This window comes from Vidua macroura, chromosome 3, assembly GCF_024509145.1.
Source record: "Vidua macroura isolate BioBank_ID:100142 chromosome 3, ASM2450914v1, whole genome shotgun sequence".
Lineage (NCBI taxonomy): Eukaryota > Metazoa > Chordata > Aves > Passeriformes > Viduidae > Vidua > Vidua macroura.
In genome coordinates, this window is record NC_071573.1 from 13,976,310 (window position 1) to 13,997,369 (window position 21,060).

General features: G+C 36.3%; 1 protein-coding gene across 2 annotated transcripts in view; it reads right to left on the reverse strand.

The window, feature by feature from the left end:
• CRIM1 (cysteine rich transmembrane BMP regulator 1) overlaps positions 1-21,060 on the reverse strand; it is a 170,789-nt gene that overhangs the window by 57,102 nt on the left and 92,627 nt on the right. For both annotated transcript variants that reach the window (XM_053974047.1, XM_053974048.1), the window contains one exon: positions 9,551-9,672. In XM_053974047.1, the coding sequence (XP_053830022.1) occupies positions 9,551-9,672 (122 nt within the window). The remainder of the gene's footprint in view (positions 1-9,550; positions 9,673-21,060) is intronic.

Here is a 21,060-nt window from a genome sequence, read left to right on the forward strand (position 1 = left end):
ATATATTTAAATGGAAAAATCAGTATTTGTAGATTCCTTTCAATCCATCCCAATTCACTTTAGGGAGCTAAAACCTTTACATCAAGTTTCTCTTGACAATGACACAGGTTTTCTTTAAAACTCTTAAAGCATTTCAAGCACTTCTTTCAACATATGCTTATACTGTGCTCCAGCCCTGAGTAATTTGAAATGACTGTAAAGCACTAGAGTTGAAACTTGGAAATATCCTGAGCAATGTTTGATTTTATATGCCTGTTCTGTCTTCAAGGCATAATGTAGAAAGCAGCGTAAAAAAATAAGAGCAAGAGGAGGAAATACCACTGTGTCCGGGAAAACAGCTATGACCTCATTAGAAAGCAATTCACATAAACAAACACTTGAGAAATATTTCAAGTTTATGCAGCTCAAGCTGTTAGTTTAAAAACGTTCTCAAAAAGCAAAAGTGCCAACACAACTCAAAAGGCCTTTAATCCATTTGCTTCTGGCTTCACTGTTTTGAATGCAGCTTTCCAGATTTTTACTGATTCCCCCATACCCGAAGAGTAGAGATGAATTCCTGCCTCATTAGAAGTAGAAACATCATCTCCCATTAATTATTGTTATTTTTAAATGTCGAAACAAGACTATGTGAGTAACTCCAAATCCTGTAAGGAAGCAGCATGTTTTATTCCTACAATGAAAACCACTGTAGAATTTCACTACATGTGTATTTTTACCATCCAGCCTTATGATAAGTGTATTATATATCCAGACTAAACTATAGACCTAAGCCTATGCATCCATCTATAAGACAAGGATTACTTTTGTTAGAACCATCTGTAAGACTCCAGTCTTGCGACTGAGTCAAGGCAAAACAAGCTCTAAAACAAAGAACTTTAGCTTTAGTTACTCCAGGTGGAAGCCTGATGAAAGAGTGAGCAACACACAGTGAAATTATATTAATTAATTTCTTATCACATTTCTTACCATTATTCACCACAATATCCTGAAAGATCTTTCAGTTTCCCTTTTTTTCTTGTTGTTGTTTTTGTGGTTTTTTTTTTTTTAAGTGCCAATTTTATTGCCTTATTGATGTAAGTATGACAGTCACCAAGGGATAAAAGAACATAAAGCTAAGATTAAATAAATGCATCTTTTCCTAAATTCATGAATTCATTGTTCTGCCAAAAAAGAGAAGTAGGACTCTTCAAGCTTAAGTGTATCACAAAGGAATTCAAACTGCCAAAACTTCATAACACAAAGCAGCTAAACATATCTGAGAATCCAAATCCTGTTTGTGATGCAAACTACCACAACAAAGCAATGGGCATGAGATGCAGGCCATGACTTTGTGAACATAAATTCACTGTCTGCTAGCTCTCAGATAACTCAGTAATACAAGATCGATCCAGCCCAAGCACCGACACAAAACTGCCCATCTGTGAAAGAAACCAGGACATTGAAAGAGGGGACAGTCCCCAGAAAGATATAGGGTTTTTTCTGCCAGTGGAAGAACAAATGACATCTCTGCTTCTATAAAGTCAAGCATGACTATGATTTACCTGATTTGGCATTAAAGATTCTGCCACAGAGTTAAAAGAAAAATAGTTCTGACACAAATTTAGCTCTACATGGCCACAGCCTTTTTGTTCTGGGGGTGAGAGCCCAAAAAGGTGGCACTAAACCCCACAGCCTCACACTATACAAACAGTGATCATCTCTCAAACCTTTATCACCAATCTCAACTGCAAAGAGACACAATCTGTTTTGTCAAATTAGTTTTCAAAGGTATTTTACCTTCTACATGTAAATCTAATGAAATACATATTAGTTCTATGGGCTGAACTACTCCAAAGTAAAACTTCTGTTATTAAGATATCTGTAGTTTCCTAATACTTATGGTTGTATTTAATTAGAGTCCCGGAACAGCTCAGAAACACATGCAAGTCTGGCAAACCATCCCTTGCGAGGCAGCAGGTCTGCACACAGTCACACCAAGCACAAGAGGTGCCTCAGGGCATCAGCCCTCTGTAGGCAAGTTTGGACATTTTCTTCTGTAGTATCAGAAATTCCAGCACTCCCAAACAGGAAGCAAGATTGAAAACAATTTTCTGTTGTTTAAAGGATTAAAAGGTTCATGATTCCAGGACTTCAGAAGTTCCTTCAGTATAAAGAAGTATTTGTACCAGAGCCTTTGAAGGAACTCGGGTAAGTGCTGTGAACTTTCTATTAAATGAAAGGGAAGGAAACTAATAAATTTGAATCCTGTGTCTGTATAAACAAAATACAGAAAAGTTTTCCATTTTTCAAAAGTTGAGCTGGTAGAATTTAAAAAAGAGAAGGTTACATGTCATTGGAATTGGCCCATAACAATGTTATAAGGCAACTGTATGCTCTTGCTTCCTTGCAAGTATATATAAACAAGCTAGGTAGAAAAAACTATTTGGATTCTTACTCTTCAGGTTGCACTGCTTAGTTTCCCTAAGCAGCATATTCCTTATTACTACAGCATATTCTCTATTAACACAATTACAGAACTGTTCTGAAAGTCCTTTGGTTGTGCGTATTCTAAAAAGGTCATCCAGAAACAGAAAAACCAGAAATAAAATAAAACTATTATTTGCAAATGAATGCATTTATTTATAGAATTACTTAAAAATACTTTCACAGCTTAAAAGAATGAAATAGTATTTTGTGGCAACTGAAGTCTGTAAAATATATTAAAAGATACTTGGGACGATGAGAAAGCCCAAATTCAGCTCTACCTGATACATCCCTGTATTAATATTTTCTTTAAAACCACCAGTAATGGAGGAAATGCAACCTACCTATTAAACAATTCTACAGTTTTATCTACTGTAACAGAGCAAAAATCATGGAAGGGGTAATTCAGGTTAGACAGAAACAGCAAACAAATAGAAAGAAAGTTTCCCCGAAGCTTCATTACATTTCTCATCTTTGAGGTCTCATGTTCTACAGTTTTTTCTATCCTCCAGTATACAAATTTCTTGCTAAGAGGAATCATCCTCAGGACATCTCAGGGTGTTCCTGCCTACATCCTCTCTTACAAATAAAATGTACACCTTTGTTTCAATTTTAATTTTTCTCCATCAGGTCATGTGTTTTAGTGTTTGATTGTTTCTGTGACTTTCTACAAGGCTATCCCCCCTCCTTCTCTTAATTCCTTGTAGAAATTAGGCAGTGCTGCTTTTTAACATCCTGAAGTCTTACTACAGGAAAATACCAGGACAACAAAGGAGGAGCTGGGGCCACAGAGGGTGGTGGCTATGCTCTAAAACCCCGAAACAGTGACAGATTTTCTTGATGAAAACAATCCTTGGAAGCAAGACATATTCTTCATAACAGAGGAATGTGTTTAAATCCCAATGGTCTCTGTCAGTCCATCAGAAGAGAAACTACATGTTGTGATCAGGTTAGCCATAGGCATGTTAATAGGGCACAGACATCTGAAACAGTACCACTAATAGGTACTGGCACAGCCTATCATGCATTGCCAGGACATTTGTGAGAAGCCTCTAGTGCATCAGAGAAGTTAAAAATTGCAGGGGGGAAAAAAAAAATCTCCAAACCTGTAACAGAAGGCTGTCTGGCATTCTAACAGGTCTAGCCATGTCTTCCATGCTTTGAGAAAAATACTGAATTCTAACCTTGTCCTCCAAAGTATTAGCAACTTTGTCCAAGTTTAAAAATCCAGCTGTATTTGAGTCAGAACACTTCTGAAGATATTAGTCTACCAAGACAATTCACTTTGGCAAAAAAACATTACTATTTCACCAAAGTAAACACTAGAATTATATACTTAATGTATTTTTTTTTTTTAATTTTTAAACCCAGGCAGAACTGCACCATCTGACATCTAATATTTTTTGTATATGCCATATCATTTCACAGAATCTATACAGCATCTTGTGTTTCATTAACCAATAATAAGTAAGTGAAATAGATTTTGTCCTGTTTTATTTAAAAAAATAAATTTGTTTTTAAAACTCAGTCTCTACTTCCCATTGAAAAACCCTCCTGCTCCTAGTGAACCACTCTAAAGGTTTGAGTCTGGTTTCACATCCAGCTGTGGTCCTGACAATCCCTACCCCACCTTTTTATCTATTTATCTACAGACTATTTTTTACCAGGAATTTTGGGTTGCCTGGCCTTCAGTTTTCTGTGTTTTCCTTTTCCCTCTTGTTTTAAATGTAACTGGTAATAACTTGCACTGTTTCACACACTTTTCCCAATTTGCCTAGGGCAAGTATAATACAGGTTCAGAGGATCTAAAACATTTGACTTGGTTTGGCAGTCTCACCAACTTTTTCATTATACTAGACCAAATTCTCATCCAGCTGTGACTGGTGATTAGCCATGATTTTCAAATACCTTTCAGATGTTCTGACTGAACAAAAAACAATAAACCCCAAAACCAAACCTCAGCCCACAACTAAATCCCTCTACCTTTTTGGTATCCTCCTTTAATGTTAATCTTATTACATACCAAACAATTTGCTATCTTTTTCATCTCACAAGATGTATTTTGCATTTAATTTTTTTAAGCAGCTACCTATTTGAAGTCCACCACAAAAATCTGTGGTTTTAGATGGCCAAAGAGAAATATGCAGTACTGTTCAATTAGTGTTAGGACTGTTTAGTTCTCTGCTCCGAGACAGACTATTACCTTGGTCAAATCCTTATTTCTTTAGAGCACACACAAAGTAAGTTTAATGAAAGTGCAAAATTAATGCAATAAATAATGGGAACTTCATGGTAGATGGTGTCTGTGAGGTACTTCACTTGGACTTCATTCCTCCTTCTAAGGTGAATATTTTCCTTGCTGACCCTCTATTCCCCATCAAATCCTTTCAGTACTTATTGATGCTCCCTTTAGAAATAGGCCATTCTTACTTCCTTTTAGAAATAGTGGAATGACCTTTATACTTTTCTGCACCATGAGATTCATAATGGATCTGCAATTGCTGCGAGGAGCAAGTGCACCAACAGGTGACAAGTGTGATTAAAGAGGATTTTTAATCTTTCCTGTAATGCAGTACCACTGTATAGAGATGCACCTGTGAAAATAGCCAGAAGTCACAGAGTAAAAAGAAATGCCTCCTTTATGTCAGTTTATCTTCTCAAATAAAGAAAAAAAAATATCACAGAAACAGTTACAAAATACTGATTATGAGTCACATCAAGTGATCTTACGTAGAAGATCACTTCTGTACCACCATGGAATTATCAGTACAGCCTAAACCAGCAGAAGAGAAAGGGTCAAAGTCTTAAGTCATGGGGAAGGTGTGATTTGATCTTCCTAGGATCAATGCAAGTTATTTTCATGCCTCCATCATGATGGATGCCCATCAATGGATAGGGCAATGAAAGTCCACATCTCGACCCCCAGGGAAAATGGATTGGGACTCCACAGCCACACAGCCATCCTTGGTAGAGCTGGACTCTAAAATCACAGCTCACACACAGCCATGGCAGAAAGCAGCCTGCTCCCCTTGACCTTGAACCATGCTGACACATTGATGAGGACCACTCACACATGTAATGTACCATATTTCACAAACCAATCAACAATATTTTCAAGTAGCAGTTGTTTTCAAGGAAACTTACTGAGAAGTGAAACCTCTGACTGACAGAAGGCAGCAGCTGCAGGATGCCTGGCAATTGCTCTCTCAAATTTCTAAGGCGCAGCTCACAGTCAGTATGCGCTTTAAGTGCAACTTACATTCAAGAGATCCATGCATCAATACCTAATTAGAGAACAGGCAAGTTTGGATACTCACTCTTGTTTCCAAGCACTCGAACTCTTGCTGCACATGCAGCTTTTAATCTCTTTAGACTCACTTGTTGATGCTTGTAAATTGAATGCCGAATCAATTTTCTTTCCTTACAAGCTCCCCCATGAGTAAAAGCAGCACACCAGGATTAGCAGACGAAAGTCCTGGTAAATAATATATTTTGTACGGATCAGAAGAAACTAGCTTTTGTGAAATGCAGGATTTTTTGGAACACTGCATATCTTGGGAATCTCTCACTCAATTTTCCCCAAATAAGTATCACATACTATCTAGTATTCTCTAGATGAAAAGCAGTTTTCAGGTAAGTGCAAGTGGGGAAACTTCACAGCGGCTGGCATAGTCTGCCTTTAAACAAAGCAATACTGACTCTCACTTTCCCTGAAACAGGGCAGCAGAACTACACAACAGACAAAACCTCTTTTTTTAGCGTGTATCAGTAACAAAGATAACCACACAAAATCTATATATATATTGTACAGCTTCTACATCAGTTTTATTTTAAATCCAGGAAAAACACATGCAAAAGAATAACTGATCTGTCCCCAAACTGTTGACAAACAACAAAGGGAACATACTGTAGAGTCTCTCCATGATATGTATTTTGCAGCCATTATTAACTATCCCCTCAACACTGGCCACTGTTATTCTACAACTACAGCAGATCTCCTTCCCACACAGTAAAGCCAACCTACCCATACTGTGAACATGTAATTCTGCATCTATTACATTAGCACAAAATTGCAATAAATAGTGCAGAAGTCTGGCCTGCTTTAACACAGACCATCACTAGGGTTACCTAAATATAAAAATTGGATTTTTTGCAGCCTACATACAGTAATTTGTAATGGATACCCTTTTTTTAAGGTAATGATGATCAGTATTCTTTCTGACTGCTCCCCCCCACCTCTACTGCCAAAGGAATTATTTAATTCTTTTAATTATTTAATTCAATAGATGTTACAATAGCAGGAAAACTATACTAATGTGAGTATGTACACTTCTTTTTTATTCCATCCTCTTGCTTGTTTTCAGAGGTTTTCAAACACAGAATTAACTAACAAAACTTATTGGTAATACTGATTATACAACTTCCCCACTTACCATCTATAAACTCATTAAATTGCATTTGATTAAAACACATGCTTTAAAAAGGCATCTAATCCTAATTGGAAAGGATGAAGATAAGGAATTCAGCATCCTCCTAGCTGTTTGTGCCAACAGCTAGCCACCCTCACTGCTGAGAGCAGCTTGTCCCAGATCTTACAGATTTGACTCTTCTTGCTTTGAAGGCATTTTTTTTTAATGAAGCAAAGAAATCGATCTAAGCCTATCACTGTAAGATATTTTCTCCATCTGTTACTGATATCAATTGTATCTCCTCTGCACTTGTTAGTATTCCAAAATACTATAAAAAACCAGAACTGGATATTGAATTCAACTCTCAGTTTCACTGAGAACATTCCCCCCCCACTTCATTTTAAACTGACAAAAGCAGTGATAGGGATTTATTACGCACATACACACACAAGTACCAGTTTATCATTGCATCAAACATGCATCTAGAAGTTCTTGTCAGAATTAAAAATTCTTGTTTTCTAGGAATTTGGAACTTGTAGAGGGCTTATTTGTAGTAGGTGTCCCTGAAAAAAAACCCACCTAAACATGCTAAAAGGCATTTGAAAAAAACCCAAATTATAAAGCAATGTAGATCATGTTCTATGACTATTCTGTCTTCTCTATCAATGATATGCCACACAATACAAATGTCACACGCTCATGAATAGTTTCACAATTGCTCACAGATTGTTATTAAAAATATCGATCATCTTCAAGTTTATAACTATTTCCTTTTTCCAAAATGGAGCATCATTAATAACTGCACCTGGAAGTTTGCTTGAAGCACTTTAAAATCACATCATACAGCACTGATTGTAGCACTAAGTAACATAATGACAACTGTGATTTTCTAAAAAAAGTATTTAACTTTTCTGACCAGTTTTCTCAGGATTCTTTCCTTTTTTTAAAGAGGAACTTACTAAAGATAATCTTGATATTGCCCTGGAATATATTAAAAATTATTTTTAAGGACATATATAAGACAAACCTAAAAATCTTAATTTTTCTCCAATCTGCCACTTCTGCTTCTCTCTGTAGCACCACCTTCCCTTCAAAAATTCCTATTTCTTCATTTCTTCTTCCAATTTACTCTGTATTCATAGGCTACTAAAGTACGAAAAGCCTGAGAGGTGAAAAGGAATCTTGATCGAAAAGCAGCTTGGCTCTTTAGAGTGAGCTGCAGTGCACAATAAGGCAGTGATGCCCAGGGCAACAGTGCTAAAGACAGTCCAAATTCACTGTTATCAATGAAAAATGAATCTAACTTCTACTTGGAAATAGGACATGAAGATGCCACAAAATAAAGTGGGCAACTTAAACAGCTCCATCTCACACCTGCTACACTATATATATTGCAACAGTTTTGTCAGCAGTATCCACAAATAACATGCACACTGAAGAGAAGCAATTAGCGTGGTGGTTTGTACCCTTGAAACATCCTATCAGAAACTGTCTATTTCTTGCTCAAACTACTGAAGTAAATCCTGAATTAAACATTGCATTGAGATGTTTCACACAGGTAAATGAGATTCATAAATGATATTTTAACAGAATGAAACAAATATGAAACAAAGAAAGATGAATATTACTTTAGTGTACATAAACAAAAAATAGGTAAGTTGCATTTATATAATCTTACCCAAATAGCGAAAGAATTACTCTAAAAGCTAAGGAATTTATAACTTTTCATGATAGAAATTATTTTATTCATATGGGAAAACTTAATTTTTATATATAATATCCCATTATATGTACTACTATTTTTCAATCAGCTTTGTGTATTTAAAATATTGCTATGTGTAAATAACACAGACCTTCTCCTGGAGAAATCTCTCTGTTTCTGTTTGCAATGACAATTGTAAAATAAAGGCTGTTTCAAACATTTGATACACAAACCACTAAACCAGATAAAATATTGCTGGATAAAAATTAATAAATACTGCAACAGCTTGTACTTTTTAATGCTCAGAAATTATTATGCAATCCTTCAAGAGTGTCTTCCCCCTTACCAATAGTCAAATATTGTTTCTTCATGACTCACCATATACACAACATACATATACAGCTCTATATATAGAACAGTCCTCAGGTAAGAGTCACTCACATGAAAAATTTAAGGTTTTAAAGTATTTTCCAAACATTTAGATTGGGAAGCAAAGAATGATAATAAATATATTCCTAGACTGTCTTGTAATTTCTAAAGGTTGTACACCTGTGTTAAAAATTACTTTGCATTTGATTCTTAAAGCAAATCCCATAGTCTAAGCAGCATGCCTTCACTTAGAGTGCTGCCACAAGCAGCTGTGACGGTTAACAAAAATTTCACTTCTAGAAGGCCTCTAGTGTTTGCTACTGGCAAAAAGACTATATGAAAGACATGCAGTGAGGAGTCTTGCTAAAAGTGTAATTCTCTGAGTCACAGAGAAAAGTGCTTCAGAAACTAAAGCAGCGTGACAACTTCAAAATGAGAGTTTCCCATGTCAGTATCTTCACCTAAACTTCCCATTCCTTCTTACTGAATGAAATTCAAGAAAATTATCTTAGATCTTGACAACATAATAAGAAATAACCAAATGCCCAGCATCCCCCAGAAAGACAAAACCCCCTCCTGTTCAGGTGCAAGAGAAAGTTTCACATACCGTTGACACATTCAAAGACATCACAGCACTTGCCAGGCGTCCCATCTCCACGCGAGACTATCTGGGGCACGGAGCCTGCCTCACACATGGGGAAACCACAGAGACCACTGAGACACTCGCATCTGAAACCAAAGAACAGCAAGGAAAACCCTGTAAATAAAGGAAGCCACATACAAGGTGAAAGAATAAGCAGGAGAAAAACAGAAAGTCAGAGCACAAGTTACAGCTTTGGCATGTTCATGTCTTAGAATCATCTTTTATTAACTCAACAACCAAGATATCTTATCAATCTGAAGGGTTTTTTTTAACCATCCAAACTCTGTTGGCTGTTAAACAATCATAAAGGTGGTAGTGTGAAACACCAATGGTCCTCTTCTGCTCTGTGTAAAAATTTGAAAACTGCAATAACTGTGTTCTCCAGACTTGCAAAATAAGGCTTCTCCTCCAATTCTGTCTTGAATAACCAAAAGTGGTGAAACACTAATAACAGAAATTGCATTCACTCATCAGAAGGGTGTTCTCTCATTAGGAAACCACATTATATCCAGTGTAATCTTGGGAAAAATTAAGAGAAAAGAAGACCAGAATCATTAAATCTGAGCTGAATGAAAATAATTGGAAGTTCTCTTTTGGTGTTGATGGTGCTACAGTTTGCAGAGGGTGGAACCAATTACATGGGACGCCAAATAATGTGGGAAGCTAGGTATATTAAATACTGTGGTTAGTTTTGGATCATTCTAAAAGGACTACTTTCTCCATGTAAGTAGTATTTATTTGCTTATTTAAGAAAACAGCCTAACAAACTGGGAAATATAAAATGTGAAGAAACAATAGTCATGTTTGCTTCTAGATTCTTTGCTTTATGATTAACCTAACAGTTTAAAAGTCAAACACTTAGGACTTATGATAAGTTTACATTTAACAGAGTTCTTGCCCTGAACAATGGGCACATTTTAGGGATAAGCAGCAATGATTCCTGCTTACGTAATTCTGCTTAAGAAATATAAGATCCGTAATTATGAGTTAAACAAATAAGAACTCTACTTGTTAATAACAATTTCAAATATTTTAAGTATCCCAAGACAATCCATTAAACAACAAGAAGCAGCATCAACTTTACTGCATTTGCTTATTCTTTATGCTCAAAAAACAAGAAGTTTGGTTCTTCTCTGCCATGCATAACTCTTTAATTGCCCAACAGCCACTTCATCTCAGAGCAGTATCCAATGAATGAGGAAGAACCACCTCTCAACAGAAAGGCTTTTAATATTGCTCCCTTTAACCTCATCAGTGTTAGATAAAATTGTTATATTCTCCAGTGTAAGGTATTACTCAAAATGAAGTTTACAAGAAATACAAGTAAAGTCAAGGAATCTCACAGAACCTGTATTAAACTATTTGAAAAGTCTTCATAAATTACTGCATGACAGAAGCATGTTACTGTAAAGAGATAAAGCCCACATCACAAATAATGTTAAATACATCAAGATAACTTTATGTCCACATATATGCTAAAGTGTAGCATCAGCTTTAAAGTAGGCATTTGAAGGTTTGGGGGGTTTGTTTCTTTGTTGGTTCGGTTGGGTGTTTTTTTGTTTGGTTGTTTTTCTAATAATACTATGCTTCCCATAACACTAAAGGATAATGGATGAAACAAAAAAGTAAGAGTACAAAAATCAAAGTTTTATTTATCACACCTTTGCTTGTGACATTTTCTTCTCAACTTATTTGTAAATACAAAGACAGAGGGAATTATTTTCTTTACCATACGTTGTTTGCCGTCAGAGATGTAGAAGGAAGAAAAGGCATTCTGGCTTCTACTACATGTGATCACAAAATCCAAAGGGTTTGTGACAGCAATTTCCCTTTAAGATGACTCTGTAAATAATTTTACAGGATTACTAATATCTCTCACTTTTGCTGTCCCAATAGTACAGGAAGATGGGGGGGGGGAGGGGGGGAGAAAAAAAAGATGACCTCTAGTAATCAATGAAAAAGAAAAATTAGCACAGTCAGGCTCATGGGATTTGTACCTTAACCCAATGTCCTCGTTTTGCATGGGTTGTGGGTACCTATGCAAAACCAGAACATTTTTGAAAGATGTCAAACCAGACTGTTTTGAAAGATGCTTTTCCTTTCTGAGAAGGACGAAACCCAGAAATAACTACCTACATATTACTAAAGAAAAAAAAAATCTTTTAAAACATATATGACAGAAAAAAAGTGCAGACACAATCTGTAAGTGGAATTAAAAGCCTAATTAAAATTGAAGTTTCACTTCAACAACCCTATATTCAACATCCTGACTACCTCTGTGAAAATAGTTAGATCATACTTCCTGAAAATTCAGAGAAAATAGCACACATTACGAAAATAGTTGTGGACCTTGATTTTCCAAGTTTCATGAGCTGAAATTATCACTCTTTGCCTTCACAATAAGCTTTCTCAGAAGTACGTTCTTTCTTTTTGTCTCATATTCCTTGTAACTCATAGAACTGCAATATTAAATTATTAGATTAATAACTTGTACTTTCCCCCTCTCATTTTTCCCAGTCAACGGCTTAAAAAAAAAAAAACAACAAAAACAAACAGAATCCAAAATACAAAACTAAACCACAAGAAACCATGAATCACCACTTTAAATAACTTAAGATAGGACAATCTTCCATAAAAAGGGATGAAAGAGATACTTAAAAGACTGGTGGGAGCCAACGCTTTTTCTCCAGAAAAGACTCCCTCCTATTCAGAGTAATGAAAGTTTCACATACTCACAGTGCAAGCAAACAAAACCTCAGCACTCCAAAATTTTATAAATTGACCTCCCATTTGGTTAAAACATAACCCATGCATAGGAGAATGTCAAAGTAGAAAATTATCTCAGATGGACTTTTAAATAGTCTTCATTCTTTTCAGCCAGCTCTGCTAGGAAAACCTTTGACCATTGTCCAGGCTATTAGCATGGAAAACATTGTTTTGGAGACAGAAGTCTGTCAGAAAGAAACCCAAGGAACTCTGGTAGCTGAGCATGGCTGTCACGCTGCCAAAACAACATCTGGAATAAGTGATCCCATTCTCAGCAAGATGAGCTTTATAAAACTAGATTTTTCTGAAGTACCTTTTGGAGGAGAGGGATGGATGGAGCAGCCCAGGTCTGTGCTCTGCCACAGGCAGCTATCCACCTGTGCATATCTTACCCTTGGTAATGGAACATTAGGTTTGAGGAAGTTCAGCAGGTCAGTTTGAGTTAAGCCTGTTGACAGTGGCCATGTCCCTCTCAGGCTAATTTCTCTAAAATTCATCTGTTCAGACTGCTGATCAGTAAGGCACCAGGCAGGTCCTGAGCTGCTGCCCCCATAACTGCAGCTTGCCTAAGGAAAGCAGTCACAGCAGAAGCTGCTACAAGGAAACTTGCCCCAAGAGAAGACAGCCCTGTAGGGCATCTTCTTCCTGCACATGGCCTGCAGTGACACCACTGCAATTTCAAATGGCATTGTGGCATCCAAAAGTTCTAGTATTAAAAGGAGGGCAGTGCTTGAGGTCCAAGGAAGTTGGCACCCAGTATCTGCCCCTGACACACCTTATTAGCAAAGGCTGCAAGGAAACAAGCCTCTTGATATGTTATTACCATAACAGCACTCAAGTCAAGCCAAGAACATGTCCTTTTAACAAGGAAGAACAGTCCTGTACCAAGGTATAACATAACCTTACAAGAAGGCCCAGAAAGACATAAGAAGACTCAAACAGCAATGTAAGAGCCCTTATGGCACCTGAAAGGGTGGTGGCATGGCCTGGAAGGAACCAGGAATCCCAAGGAAGAAGTTTGCTGCATTAAAATTTTGCAAATATAAAATCAACCTGACTGATAAAAGGAATTATCTCCAGTTCTTCAAGCTAAAAAAAACAAACAAAACAAACAAAAAACCCCAACCCAACACCAAAAAAATCATCATCCCAAGAAAAACCCACACAACAACAGTAATCCTAGAAATTGCAACAACAGAGCAAGGCAAACTTCAGTATATAAAGAAGCAGAAATGAGATGATGTACATCAACCAATGCTTTATAGATTGAGGAAGGTGACTCCTTCAGTAATATAAATTGCCTGATTTTTAAAATCAGTTTTTAAAGTTCTTCAGAAAATAAGTAAATTTAGTTTAGTTTATGTTTGAGGTGTGTTGGTGGTGGGGTTGTTTTGGTTTGATTTTTGTTGTTTGGGGTTTTTTTAATATAATTGCTTAGCTTTTTTATGTCCTCAAAAGTGCAAAAAGGAAAAGGAAGAAGATTAAAAAAAATCAAATTGAATACTTGCAAATGACAACTTTTACTTCAAATCCAATTATCTTGGTTAATTTACTTCTGTTATTAAACAGATTTAAAGAGAGAAGTGCTTGCTTAGCCTCAGAAAAGCTGTTTTGATGGTAGGATCAAAAGAGTTCTCCAGGCACAAGGCATAATGGCTATGAAAATAAGAACAGGCACCCTGGAAAAAAAGATTTAGTATCAGTGAATGGGAGGGTTGAGGCAGGGGTGTGTTGACAAGAGGGATATTTATTTTGAGGATCAAAACAAAATTAAAGTCTAAAGCATTGAGACTAGAGAAAAGCATTCCTGAAACATACATCACATTCCTGTGGAGATTTTATCACAGTCTTTTCTTTTTTTTTACCCCTTGCAGCAATCTAGTACAATTTGCATTAACATTATTAACACTTACGTTAGTAGATAAAACTTCCACAGATGTGTTAATAATAGAAGCTCTTAAGGATACTGTGAAATCAGGAATTTTCAGAAGAGCATTATCAAACCTTGACAGTGGCAAAGAAAAGTTTAACTGCAAGACCCCAGCTACCATCAAGCACATGATATAAGCGATGATGATACAGCAAAATTAAATATAGACACAGCAATCTCATTAAATGATTAAAGAATTATTTCCATGTTATTCACACCTGAATCCACAATGTGAGTTAAGCAGACAGGACAAAGCCACTGCCTGCACTGCAGGCAAAGCCAAAGCCATTGGGACACCACCATACATGAATTTCAACTAGAATTTTCCTAAATCTTCAGTCAGACAGACTGGAGAGATTTTGCTCACAAATTCAGTATCACTATTTCATGCATTTTTGGTTTTAAAGATAGTATGCAGAAAATTAGTAATGAAAATATTATTTTTTAATGGAAATCTTTCAGTATTTTATTTCAAAGAGCAATAACAAACCTCTAAAGAGAGGTGACAGAAAAACTGTGGAAGCGTCATATAACACTATGAGACTGTTTGCTAATGCTAAGAAGTTTTACATCACTGCTATATAAACAGACTTATATGGAAGTTCTTCCTATTTTGATTTTTCAGGAGGTTTACGTACTGAGAAATCAAAGTTAGTGCGCTCCCAAGTAAGAATTCCTTTTTAAAAATGAGATATTGTTAGAGACACCCAACATAATAGTGAATTTTTTCATGACTATAGTAAGCTCTATACACAGGGGGCTTTTAAATATTACGAAAGTCAACTGTCGAGCTTTTAATTAAAGATACCACAAAAGGGAACTTTTTTTTGTGCATCTTTTGCATATTATTAACATTAGGAAGTAACAAACAGATGCTGAGCAAAGGAAGTTGTCATAAAAATCAGTATTCACATCAAGTACATTCCAAAGCTGATTAGGATCTAAAGAGTACATCTGACTAAAAAACTTCATTTCATCCTTTGACTAATATAAATCAACTCCTCTGTTTCCCTGAGGGCCAAGACAGAAGAAGATAGACACAAAAGAATGATGCAATAGGCATACAAGCAGTGACCAAACACACTGACTTTTCAAGTGCACTGATTTTTTCAAGAACACAAATATATGTATTGAATTCATAAGTATAGGAAATAAAATGTAACATAACATAGTTCAACCCCGCATTTTTCTCACATTTTGCCATACCAGCAGGTGCTTTTTTATGTTGACGGTCTCTATGGTTTTTACCACTATGTACCTCAGCTGCTCATTTTTTAGGTTTATCAGCTTCACCCTTCATACTATAACAAACATTTCAAATCTAAAAATAAGGTACTAGTTAAGATGTTATACAAACGTCAGTTTTCTGACATTATGAAAAGCTATTTATTTTCTTATTCAACTACTGTTTAATGAGGAATTATAAATATCTGATCATCTTACAAATAAAACACATTTCCTGAGGACTTCTGGTCAAAAATCACTTACAGATGATAGCTTTATAAGTAATTCATAAACTTCCATATTCCTGTAGCTCCAAACCTTCTTATTTCTGAATGATATATCTCCCTACAACTAAGCCATCAGAGATGGCTTTGCCTTAAGCAAACAAAAAAACCACCTGAACAACAACAAAAAAGGAAAAAAAAAACAAAACAGAATGCTCCCCAAAATTCATTACCTTTTAATTTATTTGACTGTTTAATTTCATGACCACATTCTCCTCTTTGCAAGAAAAAACCAAAATAATAAATAATTATTTAATGTTTAGTTTTTCCATGCCATTCATGCTATTAAATACCTTTCTCAAATCCCTGAAGGCAATTCTGTACAAGTTTAGGGAAGGTAAAAAAAATGGTTTGGGTTGGAAAGAGCTTTAAAGGTTGTCTAGTCCACTTCCACCCTGGCAATGATCAGGGACATCTTCAACTACATCACGTTGCTCAGAGTCCCATTCAACCTGATCTTGAATAAAAATGAAGACCAAAATTTGCTCAAAAATCTAAGTGGTTTTGAGACCAAACAACTCTCCTCAATTAATGAGATCCTTTCTGTGTAGTAGAAACCATGCATGCAAGAACTGTAACGCTTTTGTAGAAACCAGACTAAAATTCACCAATGACGTTTCAAAGAACAGCAGTGAGAAACCACTTTTCATTTTAAAATGGTCCGCAACCTTCAGTTCCACGTTTTAATTATTCAATAATTTGAGAAGGAAGAAAGAAGCAGAATTTGTGGCTGCTGAATTTTGACATGACATTTCGCTATTTCTAATTTCCTATTATTTCTATTTTCTAAAGGAAACACAACTTCATACTCTTCATATAACCTCTGTAATGTTGATATCATCTGCTCCAAGTACCATTGGAAACTGCTGCGCAATTCTCATATCTACTTCACTTTTAAAATGCAAGCATCCAAATTATAATTCTATTGCATTATTATGTACATGGGTCTCCCTAGACATGTGTGCACTTGCAAGTCTGAAGACAACAGTCAAACATTATTGATCTCTGTGATACAAACAGAAATTTGCCTGTTCAAGTCAGAAATTATTCTCAACTACATCACTTATTCAATTTCCAAACAAGCTAATAGCTGATTACGTAGAATTAATGACAGAAAACACAGTGGGAAGTCTCAGGAGAAAGAGGAAAAACAATACTCAGTGTGATCAAGGTACACACTAATTGTTAGACCGACAAGTGAAAATAAAAATTGTAACAGACAGACTTATCTACCAGCTTATTATAAGCTGAAAGAGTTCAAACAGCAGCTTACTTATACAGAATGGAAACAAACCAAATTTTATAAACACTACAACCTCATTCTAATTTCAAACATAAAACACCACCAAGAAGTAGATGCAATTAGGAGTCACTTCAATTTATCTGGCTTAAAATTTCTTTCCAAGTTTCACAGTGGAGGAGTAAATATACTATTAACTCAGCAGATTAGAGCACTACAGATATTCTTCCATAAAAAGGAAACTACTTGCATAGCTATCACTGATGCTTCCTCCCCCAGTGCAAATGGGTTTTTTTTGTTTTGCTCTTGGGAAATGTGCTTCTTCCTTTAGGTGGCATTGTCTTTCAGGTTTTCCAATTCAATATTTCCTAGAAGCTGGTGGAAGACCACAGATGTGTATTTTTAACAGATAATACAGGCACAAAACGCTGACCTTATAAAAGATGCAAGCAGGGACCTCTGTATTTACAATGTCTCACAGCTTCTTCTGCAAAAGATTTACAGGCTATTTCTTCTGCAAACGTTCTCATGTTTCCTCTCCTAGTCTGAGGTCTCTGACACTTAGGAGTCAGCCATAGGGCTCCAGAAATGCCTCGTGTTTCAAGAGTTTCTGTTCAAGTTTTATACTGAGACAGCTTTAAAGAAACAACCAACCAACCAATATATCATCTTTTCCTCATTTGTGTACTTCAGGAAAATATGGTTGCAGGCCAAAACAGCCCACATGGTGAGGCTCAACGCCAAGGCAGCAATAACTACCATCACACTGAGAACACATGGGAATTCCTGAGGCAGCTGTAGCAGGGAAGAAAGGGAATGCTTGAACTCTTGAGTTCAGCAATTCATTATCACTCCTGGAAGACATCAGGAGAAGACAGACTTGAAACATGGGTCACCTAGAAAGGTTACACACCATCCCTATTATCCTCGCATTTTGTGGATATTCAGTACAGTGCAGTCTGTCAGCAGGACTGAATATCTCAGTAGAGCTGAATGAAGCAAAATGGTTTTCCTGGGAAAAATATTCACCATTTCCTAACTTCTGAGGATTTTAAAGACTAGAATGAAAATGCCTAAACACCTCTTTCCAGATATTATGAAACTCCCAAAAGATTGCAGTGTTCTATTCATCAACCATTAAACAAAAGCCTACTGCAAGCCTGAATGAAACATGGCATGGATTCAGCTATCATCAGTGTAGAGCTTTCCTTCAATATAAACCTGCCTCATCGATAAGGAGCAGACTCTCCAATTCAACACCAAGTGTTACACTGCCACAGTACTGATGCACTTCAGATAGCAAAGTGGTCTGCTAAAGTGCAGGAGCAAGTTGGCCAGGATTAGAAACCAGAGTTTCTAAGAAGTTGAGGACAGAACTGAAGGCAGAAAAAAGCTTCTGCAGAGTCCTTAAAACAGACCTTTGATCCAGCTACCCAGGTTACTCAGGAGCCAATCCCTGAATAGAAGTCTCAGGAAGATACAGGTCTTCGATCCATGATTGGTCTTACCAGTTTCAGCTGAACCTTCCTTTAGCAAAAACTGGGATCCACAACCACTTTCTCTTGGATACCAATTCTTGAGGATCAGATGGTGGAGGAGAAGGATCTAAAATTCTAGATCAAATACAAGGGAGACCTCTGTATCAGCAAAAGTTGCTTAAGAGAAGTTACTGGTACAGGGGAAAATAAAGAAAAAGTTATACATGCTGGAAAATCATGACTGTCAAAGAAAGTTGAAGGGATCCAAGTGGTGAATGCTGTAAGGAACACTAGAACATCATCATGAAATGAAAGTCTTCCAAAGACAAGAAGACCTAAGAAAATCTAGACAAATGTGAGACTCACAAGGAATGGCATAGAGAAGATCTGAAACAACCAAAAAGCTAAGAAGAATGAACAGAACGGGTGCACAATACCCTTCTTACTAAATGGGATAGCTGCAAAATCAATCAGGGACTCAGAGGCCACCTCTAGAGATGCTGTCAGAATAAAAACATTATCCAATTACCTGTGTATGGGTCCTCTCAAACACAATGCAAATATATTTGACAATAGCTTAAAAGGGAACTTAAAACAGTAAACTTCCCAGTTACGATTCTGGTGGCTGCCACAGATGAGAAGAAAAGAACTTTGCTGATTTTTGTCTTGCTGGCACTACATTGCCAAAACACTGGTGTAACATGAAATACACAACACTGGCTGGTAGGTCTAATGCTATAACAGGTTGTGGACACAATACATGATAGAATAACAACATGTCCAAGTGCCATAAGCAGATAAAGTACAGTAAAAGCAATTTCTTAGTGGACAAAGTCATCTAGGACGATAAAAAACCATGGAATCACAGAACAGCTGTCATGTGTAGGGACATCTTCCACTAGACCAGGCTGGTCAAAACCCCATCCAAGATGGCCTTGAACACTTCCAGGGATGGGGCATCTACTTGTTCTCTGGGAAACTTGCTCCAGTGTTTTATCACCCTGATGGCGAAAAATTTCTTCCTAATATCTAATTTGAATCTACCCTCTTTCAGTTTAAAACCTTAATCCCTTGTCCTATCACTATACTAATTCTACATAAATTTGAATGCTCTCTAACGAGATGTGAATTTTGCATAATCATCTGCCACAGGACCCTTGTTTCAATTCAGTTACATGAAAAGACTGCATGTCTTTTAACATATATAGAGGCTTATTGACAAATACAAATGAAACTGCCAATGGTGAATTTGTCAAGTGGCATCTCTATTGCACCTAAGACAACACAAGTTTTTATTAGAAACAAAACATTAAAAGTAATAAAATAGGTAATTTCTTCCTTTGGAGTCAAAACAATTCAGCAACAGTATATACAAATTTTAGAGCTAGATTGCTACTTAGCCCTAACACCTTTAGAACTGATAAATAATGCATACTCATGTTAGATAAAAAAGAGCATTCTCTTAAGAAGATTCTTAAAGTGAAGCACATTTTTGTAGATTTACTCTCCTTCCTACTATGTCATAAATTGAAAGGTAGTTAAATATGATAGAAAATTCTAGTCTAGTTCTGTTCCAAGTTATATTCCATTTCTATCCAGATATACTTTAAATTGAACCTTACCTAAAAACTATTTCCTACTACATCAAGGTATTACTCATTTTCATGAGTTGTATAAAAATGAAAATATTTAAAAATTTGGGGTGGGGGGGAAGAACTAGGCTGTTTTCTAAGTCTTTAATGAACATATTAATTGTGCATTAATCCCTCTGACCCTCCAATGGGGTGGAGTAGATGATGAAAATGTGAAACAAGATTTGATCATCCAGAGACTTAACACTTGAGTTTCCTGATCAAGCACATTTCACTTCTTTACCATACTGCAGGCCAAACAGCGGCAATTGCCCTTCACAGCAGCCCCTGATTGAAACATTTTAGCCACATACAAGGGAAAAATGACAGAGCAAAGACTATTAAACAAGGAAAAAGGAATTCTATCAATAATTCATTTAAGAAATTTTTTCAGAGGTTTTCTTCTAAACAATACAAATATAATCCTACTCCTTCATGCTACTTGAGCCAACTGAGAGGTTTGCATTTGTAATGCCACTCAGCTATCTTTAAGTAAGTGATAGTGATATGGTCCTATTTGAAACGTCTTCATTTGCTCATCCATCATGCCCAAGCCTTTTGGGCTCCAATCTTGCAAGACTGCATCTGTAAAAAACTTTTAATCACTTTTTTGGCATATGAAATTTATCTGCCTCTGCTGTGCTCAACTTACAGTTGCTTTTTCTTCTCCTCATCCCACCACATCATTCTTGAAACTGCTTTTTTTTAAAGCTAGGACTTGGGTAGAAAATAAAGTACTGGAAATTTTGATAGATAAACATATATCAATTATTTCTGAACTTTTTTGAATCTACAATGTATTCAAGATTATGGTGTAAGCTTTTTTAAGAAGTATGTGAAGCAAATTTATTACTGGGATTTAGTGAGCATACTAATCCCGGATGCTTCTCTCCTCTCAGAAAAATACTACTATATCCTATA